The following is a 10,223-nucleotide window of genomic DNA, read 5'->3' as shown; positions in this document are numbered from 1 at the left end:
CGCAGTCAGAATGGCACGGTATGGTATGGTATTGCAGTATGAGTGGTATGGTACACTAAATGTACAAATGCTTGTCACTGGGGTGGTACACAGGTATAAAATTGTACCCCTAGCCAGCAATATATAATTTGCTGGGAAAACATACATACAAACATTACTGTATTTTCAGGGTATATTTGTGAAAGTTTTTTCAGAGACATCCAAACTCTGGGTGAAAGCAATGCACCATATACATAAGATTTAGCACAGCTACTGTCCTGTGCAGTGGTGTGCAGAAGCCCACATTTAAACATGCTGATGAAAATGTTTGCAGATCAGCAGCCTGGGCAGTCAGACATAGCCTTCCAGTAAAAGGATATCAACAGTCAGGCCTCAGTGCCACAGCCACAGGAAGTGACACGTCTCCTCAGTGTCTCCACACAAAGAGGAACAAGTCAAGCCCCATCACATACCAAATTTGACAGAACTCAGGGTGAGCTTCTGCCTGCTGTTGACAGTTCCTGTCTGGAATGGCTGTAAGGTTTGTTCTTCTTGTGCGGATCCAGTGCAGTGAAATGATCTTGTCTCTTGTCTGTGTCTAAGCTGTGCACCGGTGACGCTTGGAAACATCCCCATTCCCTCTCAGACCGCACCAACCAAGCCCAGCTAGAGAGAGAGTCACCAGCTTGCCCCAGTCATCCAGGACTACAATGCCCTGCTGAAAAATACAACTCAAGCTAAGTTTGAAACAGCTGGTAGATAGTTCACCAGCTACCAGCTTATACAAGTTACCAGCACTAGCTGGTTGACCAGCTCATAGTACCCAGCTAGACCAGCTTATGACCAACTTGACCACCTCAATCAAGCTGGTTAAGCTGGCATAGCTGGATTTTATAGGAACGAGTGCATAAATTTGGTAAACAGTGTTTTCTCAGAATACTATTTTAAAAAAAGAAGACAAACAAGAGACGATATGGACAAGGTCATCCTCAGTCCACCTAACCACCTCGCCAGCAGTCTTGGGTCCTCTTATACAAGTCCCAATAGAAGATTCATTATCTCAGTGGCCATTCATCATTGCCACCTTATCAGCAGTGACATAACAAGGCCTTGGGGCTCTTTTAGGTGTCCCTTATGCACAGTAGGCCCGTAGAACTCCCAGCAGTACAGACCCGCTTTGTGTTCCAACGCTTGGTGCGGCGTAAACTAGCTCAGAAACCCCCCCAGTTCTCCCTCCATTGCATTACATTGCAGTTATTTAGCTCAGTTATTAAGACACTTTTATCCAAAGTAGGTTTCAGTTGATTAGACTAAGCTGGGAGAATCCAATGTGGGTTTAAGGCTGGCCTAAAGGTTGCATGGCTCTTATAGTGGCTACACCGGGGCTTGAGTCACCAACCTTCCAGGTCCCAGTCATGTACCTGAGCCACTAGGCTACAGGCTGCCCTCCCCACCCTAACGCTGGTGGGAGGCTGTGCCCAATGGCCTGGCTGACGTCTGAGCAAACGGAGCGTGCTCTGGCCCTGCTCTGTGATTGGAGGATGGGTCTTTTCTGCTACCATCATCACAGCTCACCACATGTGGCCTGAATAAGAACATTTTTTAAAGTCAGGGTCACATTTCTGCAACAGGGCGGTGATGTAGCTGGGGCTGGCGTTCTGGGACAGCCGGGGGGTCTGGTCCTGCCCCCGACAGGGAGCCCGCAGTGTCCTTCCCCCCCTCAGGGGAAGCCATTTTCGGCAGAGGCAGTCAGAGCCCCTGTCCTCGGAGGAAGACACTGGAGTCACTGTCATTTCTGGAGCCGCGTTGGACCTTGTGATAGGCGCTATATTAATAACACGGTTTTCTGTCTGCCCACTACCTGCCCGTCTCAGTACTTTCACTTCACGAAACCTTCCGGTTGACATGCAGCTTGTCACTAAAATAAATAAGCACAGACACGCTAAATGCATACCGACATACATCCAAGTCAGGGTCACAGATTGAGAGAGAGAGAGAGAGAGAGAGAGAGAGAGAGAGAGAGAGAGAGAGAGAGAGAGAGAGAGAGAGAGTCTTCTCATCAACAGATTGCAGCAAAACAGTTTCCTTCTGAATTGTGCAATTTCGACGCATGTGTGAGCACATAGAGAGGGAGAGTGACTGTGTGTGTGTGTGTTGTGTGTGCGTGTGTGTGAAAGAGAGGGGGGGTAGAGAGAGAGAGGATCGCTCTGTCGCTCTCTCGCTGCCGGCTAGGAGGAGCCTGCGTTTGGCACTAGGACACAGTTTGATTGTTAGCGCGGCGCTGTGGATTCAGAGGACGGAGGAGTCAGAGGAGTGAGGAGCAGTGGCCGTGCGGCTCCCGGCGCTCGGCTATCATCAGCTCAACGCAACAGACGGACGGCACTAGCGCATCAGCTCAGATTCAAGGGAAAGCAAAACAGACCGCACTTTTCTCACCTTGTTTTCAATGGCAACAAGCTACGAGGCGCCCGCCCCCCCCCCCCCCCCCCCTAGAATCTAATTTTATTACGAATGTAACCCATTTTGAGAAGTTCCACTTTTGTGGCGTAACTGAGTGTATGCCACTTCAACGCTGAGGAGTGGAGACTGGACGGTTTCACAAGTAATCTTTTGAAATTATTTATTCTGCAAATGGCCCAGCATCTTTGGACTTAGCCCCAGCGCACCGGAGGTATTGGCTCTTGTTGGGGGAGGCGGTGTCCCGGAGCCGCGATTTTCGCAAGGGGATTACGCAGAGAGTCTGTCCCTTAAATCCGCCTGGTGCAGTTCCGCCGGAGTGCTGCCGTGTAGATTGGAGCAACGAACGCGAGTTGTGCCGCCGGTCCACCGGAGCTCATCAGGAACTGCTGCGCACTGCCGAGACTGCAAGAGAAAACACTCTAGACCGACTCCATCGCAACTTCGACACTGGGCTACAAACAGGTGATAAAAAGCAAACGAATGTGCGTTATGTATACAGATGGGTTCTTTTTTAACAAACGGATGCGTTTGCATATTGAGTGCGTGCAATGGGTATGCAGTTTTGCTTGCATGTTCTTCAAACGTGTAAATTGTATTCGTTTAGTTCTGGTGGTTTTGGTGGACTGTCATTTGCCTACTGGCGCTTGATTAAATTAGCTGTATGAGCTACAGGGATCATTGTTGGCGAGGGGGGATGGTGGGGTGAACGGGGTGATGGCCCTGCGCGCTCTGGGACAGTCTCTGGACGCGCGCAGTAAGAGGCGTACAGTTAGCACGGCTGGGACTTTCTGCTGCTGTACAACTGTTACTTATATATGGAGACTTTTATAGATGTACAAAATCTATATAACGCTCAGTGGCGTTGTGGTTAGCACTGTTGCCTCATAAGCAGCATGTTCTCCAGACATGCATGTCAAGTTAGGTATGCTCGTGCCATCAGAAGTGGAGTTGGTCCCCTCACGCTACAGTGTGGCTTCCCACAGCTCCTGAGTAAATAGGATGTCAAATGCAGATATATATTTTCTTATATTAAACCTGTTTTACATACATTTATCACAGTTTTACGTGTGGCAATTGGTTTGCTGTAGTGTAGTGGTTAAGGTAAAGGACTGGGACACACAGGCCACACAAGGTCGGTGGTTTGATCTCCGGTGTAGCCACGATAAGATCTGCACAGCCAAAAGGCCCTTAACCCTGCATTGCTCCAGGGGAGGACTGTCTCCTGCTTAGTCTAATCAACTGTACGAGCAGATAAGGGCATCTGCCAAATGCCAATAATATAATACTGTCATAAATTCTCATCATGTCATGTATTTTTAGTGTGAGGGTATTTTTTATGACGTGCGTCTCTTTGGTCTGTTGCAGACAGCGGCCATGCCATGGGCGTTTGAGAAACAACTAGGTCTGCTGGGGGCTGTCATTCATTTACATTAACCCCGGGGCAGGAAACTCGTCAAAAACCACCCCCCACCCCCCCTTCCCTTTTCCCAAGCGCTCTGCGCTGGGGCCGCACGCATCGCCATGGGAACGGTGCTGTCACTGTCGCTGTCGCCGGGGGCGCGGAAGCCCAGTTACTACGACGACCGGACCACCTCCCTCTGCCACTACCCCAGCCTGAGCGGCCCCGCCCTGGGGGGCCCCAAAGACCACGGCGGGACCGGCGGGGGCCTCCGGCGGAGCTCCATCCTGCTGCCCGCCCTCACCTGGAAGCGGCTGGTGGCCTCCACCAAGAAGCGCGGCTGTCGCAAGGGCCTCCCGCCGGGCGGCCCCCCGCCCCCCGGGGGCCCCCTCAACAACAACAACAACTACCAGCGCGAGGTGGCGCACCTCAACCGGCAGAACGTGAAGAAGTCGCTCTCCTGCGCCAACCTCTCCAGCTACGACGCCGCAGGGCCGGGGCGGGCCCTGCCCCCAGGGACACGGGGCCCGGCGGGGGTGGGCTCCCCGCCCAAGCGGGTGGTGGTCCAGGCCTCCACCAGCGAGCTCCTGCGCTGCTTGGGTCACTTCCTGTGCGGCCGCTGCTACCGGCTGAAGCACCTGTCCCCGGCCGAGCCCGTCCTGTGGCTGAGGACCGTGGACCGCTCCCTCCTGCTCCAGGGCTGGCAGGACCTGGCCTTCGTCACGCCCGCCAACGTGGTCTTCCTCTACATGCTGTGCCGGGACGTGGTGGACGGGGACGCGGTGGTGAGCGAGAGGGAGCTCCAGGCCACCCTGCTGACGTGCCTCTACCTGTCGTACTCCTACATGGGCAACGAGATCTCCTACCCGCTCAAGCCCTTCCTGGTGGAGCCGGGGAAGGAGGCCTTCTGGGAGCGCTGCCTGCGCATCATCAACGCCATGAGCGGGGAGATGCTGCGCATCAACGCCGACCCGCACTTCTTCACGCAGGTGTTCGCCGAGCTCAAGGGCGAGGGCGCGTGCGGGCCGCAGGACTACGGCCGGGTTCTGGAGCGGTGAGGCTCCGTCCCCACCGCCCCCGCCCCGCTCCCAATCCCGACCCCCACCGTAGGACCCGACTCCACCCCCGCCTAAGACGGCTGTTCCATCCACGCTGCACTCTGGTCCACTAATGTCCTTCACCGCTGGACACTGGAGTACAACCGATATCTGTAGCCTGTATTTCCAACAAATACCACCCTCGCTTCATGCCGATACGTCCAGTGCTACACAAAGTTGTTCTGAAAGGGTTCCTTGGCTTGATTCCATAGAGGAACCCTTTTTGGTTCTTTATGGAGCCCTCTGTCATAGGTGTGAGGTGTGAAAGCTCCCAAACAAAGAACATTTTGCCCGACGAAGAACCCTTTAACTAGATAGGGTTCTTCTATGGCATTACAGGGTTCCTATTGGCACCATTTTTTGGAGTATGAGAGGAGTTGGAACATTCTCAGAAAAAGCTCCCTGTCTCCTGTAGAAGACGTACCTGACTGCACTGAAACGGGGGTATATTGTTTGGTCTGTCCATCCATTTCATACTCTCATTTTCCATTACCTCCCCGATGTTGATTTATCATTTATTCAGGGGGGGAGGGGCTCCTGAGAGGCTCCACCCCATGCAATCTCCTCAGCCAATCATTTCCAACCAACAATGCCGCACAGGAATTGCTTCCACAAGCAAAACTTCACGTGATACTCAAGACACCTGGGAAATATATTTGTTTTATATTCTCACTGCAAAACAACTACAACTCCTGAGGGATTTTTGCCTGTTTAAATCACTGAATATTTTCACTGTTGGGAAACAGACACATACATTACTGCTTATTAAGGGGTTATTAAATCAAGTATTCGCTATAAGCTGTAACAAGATTACTGATTTGTTCAGATACCACTTAGGTGAACTTCCAGCTTTTAGACAATTGTAGCTGTTTCTGTAAATATAGATTTTAATTATTTATATTCAGTGTTAAAACAACAAACAAATTAAAACAGAAGTAATATAAGCTATTTAGCTGGCAGTTTATTATCCGCAAAATGGTTAATAACAACATTTTTAAAGGTCACGCTCACTTAGTAAGCAGCAATGTGTTTGTTTCCAAGGGGTATGAACCGGCCTTTGAAATGATGTGATTAGGAAAGCTGCCGGTCATGTGTGCCTTGCCCAAGGTGTGTGTGTGTGTGTGTGTGTGTGTGTGCGTCTGTGCGTGTGTGTAAGGCAGTGGCAGGGGAGGGCTGTACGTAGCCTGTTCTCTTCCAATACGCTTTCAGAAACAGTAACTTATTATGCCCATTTGTTGTCTTGTGTTTACTTTACGTGTCTTGTGTTCAGCCATTTCCAGTGCCTGATATCAGCACCTGGGCTCTGTAGTGGTAATGAGATAAACAGATTACCACCACCCCCCCCCCCCCCACACACACACACACACACACACACACGTTGGTTCAGCACCTAATCATCTAATCCCAGTTGGGTGGGCTGCCTGTGGATTCTGCAGTAGCCGGTCTCGTGCTTCTGTTCCTGTTGAATTCTGTGAGAGTGGGGGGTGGACAGGGTAGCTCAGCTCCGGTCTCACGTGGGTCTCTCCCCAGTGAGGGAGTGGCCCTAGGGCCCTCTGTAGAACGGGAGGGAGTGGCCCTAGGTCCCTCTGTAGAACGAGACACTGTCTAAAGGGTCCCTCTGTTGAATGGGGTGTTTAGAAAGCTTAATCTCATCATGGCTGGTCATCAGAAACTGTAGGTCGAGCTGTAATTCACTCACACACACACACACACACACACACACACAGCATGCAGTGTGCTGGCATTAATACTGCCCTAATCTCCCACGAGGCGAGCGGGGGGAGAGAATAATAAGGCAATTGAGCGCCCTGAGATCACGCTTGTGTCACTTCCTCCGCTCCGAATCTCCCTTGCAGCACAGCCAGGTGCCTGAGAAGCCTTCAGATGCACAGACTCTTTGCCAGACCTTCAGGATAGGGATACTTCCTGAAGCTCCTTAACACGGTTCCACCCAACAGTGCTTAGAGCAGGGGATTATTCACATTACCCAGGAGAGAGAGACAGAGACAGAGAGGGAGGGAGAGAGAGAGAGGGAGAGAGAGGGTGACAGTGTGTGTCTCTCTGTGGCTAATTCAGTCATTACCTCATAAGGTCTCTTGCATTGTGGAGAGCCCCTCTGCAGATTTTTTGAGTTAAGACCTCCAGTTCTCTTGCCTGTTGTCCTTTCCCCTGCTCTATCCCAGCCTGCCACTGACTGGATCATCACCCCGGCACTCTTCTGTTACTGGCAAACTTGCCTGATCGCTGATGCTAATTGGACAGCCTCGGGGGGTGCCCAGAAATGTCGCTCAGCTTTGGCAAACCCTACCTGGAATGCGCAGCCACACCTAGAGCGCTAACACAGCGGCCCGACCCCATTCTCAGCTCTACCGCGGGGAACACCGGACACTCGTAGACGGCAAAGGAACAGCAGGCCGTCCCTCACGGAAAGGACGCGGCAGGGACGTCCGGACTGAGACTCAGACTCAGCAGTAAACCCTTAGCATCTGTGCGCAGAGACCCTGACTCACAAAACATACTCCTGTGGCAGCCTGGAGACTGTAAGGGGCGGGGTTAACTGTATGATGTCGCCAGAGTTGTGCTGACTGGGTTTATTCTTGTTTTTATTGCTGCTAGGTACTTGTAAGTCTTAAACGGTGCACTTTTGTGTCTGCACGGTGCAGATGGGATGAAGAAAGCGGTACTGTGTGCGTGTTGTTCTGTGACATGGTACTGTTTATGCCTGTTGCTTAGTGACACATACAGTGTACACGTGTTGCTTAGTGACACAGTGCCATGTACATGTTGCTTTGTGACAGTACCAGTGACAAAGTTTTTTTGGAATTTGCTTTTGTTTTGTTGAGCTCTTATATGTTGTTGTATTTTAAGTTAATGTATTTTTTTTTAATTAATTTAAAAACAATTCTTATTATTTCTTTCCCGTTGTGGGACATCTGAAATAAACTTTAGCAGTCTGTTAATTATTATTGCCGATAAAATTGTTATTTTGAATGTCATTTTTATTGATAGCAGGATGGGCTGAGGTTTAACTAGGACCTTACGTGGTTTTGTCCTGTAGCAAAATGTGAAATTTCAACAACGGGAGAGCGCACCTTTGCCGTAAGCCAGTGACTGTAAACTGACGTGAAGGAAATGCGCGTGACTATACTTCAGTGCACAGCCCAGCGCTTGGACAGTGTTCATGTCACACTGCGATGGTGTTATGCTGCTCGATGGTCGTGCAGGAGACGGGCCTCAGGGGGCGGAGCCTGGCCTCACAGCTCGATAACCCAGGGAGGAAGTGGCGATGTCACTTCCTGTTTTGCTTCCTCACAGGACTTGTGTAACCAGTCTGTGTTGGGTTGGCGGTCTGCACGGGCAGCACACTGTGCTGTAAGAGACGGCATTCAGCAACTTCATCTGAGCCCTGATTCACCGCTCCCACCTCCACCAGTGCACCCTGCTGAAAAAACAGCTCACCAGTTCACTGATGAGAACTGGGTGACCAGTTCAGACCAGTTCCGTGCTCAACGTGGTTTGACCAGATCAAGCTATGTTTTGAAACAGCTGGTAGCTGACCATGTGAAGTCGGTCATAGCTGGATTTTACAGCAGGGGAACCGGTCAACATCTAGCTCTGGTTCTGATTGGCTGTTATAGCCCTGCCCCCCTCCCTGAGATATGGCTCTGGGACGTGGTGATTGGCCGCAGCCGCCCGGCAGCTGTGGCCAGCCACCCTGCTTCTCCCACTGGGCTGCATCCTGTTTGCTCCAGAGGAACATCACTCAAGCTGCGTTTCAAACGGTCCACTAGTTCCCCATTTAGTGGACACGCTAGGGTGCCAGCCATTTGCTTAATAGTTGTCTGACTCTCTTGTTAGTGCACTATATAGGGAATGAGTCAACCATCTCACTCACCCTTGGTCTCTTGTATACCGCACCCCTCTCACATCCCAATTCCTCCTCCCACCAACTTACCTGTGAAATGACCCCCCCCCCCCAATCAGGATCACAGCCCAGGGTGACTGGCCGCAGTTCCCATGGTTACCCACGAGCGCAAAACAGACAGTACTTTTCTTGACTTTTGTAAAGCCACCTACCTGCGTACAGTATGTAGTCACATGCACTGTTTTTGTCTGAGAAAACTTGAAAAATAAAAAAATCAAATGTGTTTGTTATTCATGTGTTGCCATGAAAAAAAACCCTGAAAAAAACATTTTTTTTATTATCACTGTTGTTATTTAATAAAGTATTGAGACAGGAGATCCTTCTTGAGTTGCAATGTCGTCGTTTTGAAAACTAGGCCTTGCATTAGTGCCCAAGTACATCTGCGATAAACACACACACACACACACACACTAACACACACACACTCCTATTGTCCTCCTGCTCAGTTGATATACGTCAGTTGTCTGGGTACACTATAGGCTTTCTGTCTTTGGTTGAGATATATCACGAACAATACGGAATAAACAATGACCAAAATGCAGGCTGTCCTTTGTGTGTGTGTGTGTGTGTGTGTGTGTGTGTGTGTATGCATATGTGTGTGTGCAGAAGCGGTTAATTAGGCTGTTTGCGCATTGACACAGAAGTGTTCTGTGGAACACTTGCTGTTGATCATAAATCATCAAGTGGAACGTGACAGTGACATGTGAAGCTTTGTCATGGAAGTGGGAGTGATGGGGGCGGAGGGGGGGGGGGGGTTGATTGGGGAGCGGGGCAGGTTTTTAAAGGACAGATTCCATCCGGATACCACGGGATACACAGAGAAGCAGAAGTGGGCATATGGTTTCAAACAAAAGAGTGGCAGTAGTTTGGGGGGGGGGGGGGGGGGGGGGCGGGTAGGGTGGTCAGTGCAGATGGTTTCCCTGGCCCCCTATTGACTGAGTTTGATTCCCCCACCCACCCCCCGCCTTCCAATGACCCCTGACCCCACACCCGTGGCCAGTGCCCTGGGCTCTGGGCGTGTCCTCCAGGTCATGACATGAATGAATCCCAGATGAAGCGAATCACCAGGATGCTTGTGAGAGTCCCGGCAGGGGGAGGGACCAATAAGGGTCAATGTGACCCCTGCTTTGCATGTGGGACTGACCACCATTTTGTGACCTTGGAATTATATGGTTCTATCTGCGTTCTGAGTAGTTTTGAGATGTTGAGCTTCAGAGCTTTCACAGGCTAACAGAGCAAAACTGAAATACAGGGCGGTATTAGCAGTGTTTACAGGCTACAACTGCACAAGTGTTTCAAAGGCCTTCTTGAAATTGGTGCGGTCCGTGTGGTCGGAGCATTTTTAAGAAAATAGTTCTGTCGC

At 50.8% G+C, this 10,223-nt stretch overlaps 1 protein-coding gene across 1 annotated transcript; it reads left to right on the top strand.

Moving 5' to 3' along the window:
* Positions 1 to 2,178: 2,178 nt before the first annotated feature.
* On the top strand, positions 2,179 to 4,896 carry si:dkeyp-92c9.2 (uncharacterized protein LOC571482 homolog). Its single transcript, XM_061255817.1, has 2 exons — positions 2,179 to 2,901; positions 3,805 to 4,896. The coding sequence occupies exon 2, from the start codon at positions 3,961 to 3,963 to the stop codon at positions 4,894 to 4,896; it is 936 nt and encodes a 311-aa protein (XP_061111801.1). The 5' UTR covers positions 2,179 to 2,901; positions 3,805 to 3,960.
* Positions 4,897 to 10,223: the final 5,327 nt, after the last annotated feature.

This window comes from Conger conger, chromosome 9 (assembly GCF_963514075.1).
Source record: "Conger conger chromosome 9, fConCon1.1, whole genome shotgun sequence".
NCBI lineage: Eukaryota > Metazoa > Chordata > Actinopteri > Anguilliformes > Congridae > Conger > Conger conger.
Note: the sequence above shows the minus strand (reverse complement) of the source record. Positions and strands in the feature narration are given on the sequence as shown.

Bases quoted from the DNA above. Each gene is read 5' to 3' on its own strand.
- si:dkeyp-92c9.2 (XM_061255817.1), top strand. From the start codon at position 3,961: ATGGGAACGGTGCTGTCACTGTCGCTGTCGCCGGGGGCGCGGAAGCCC.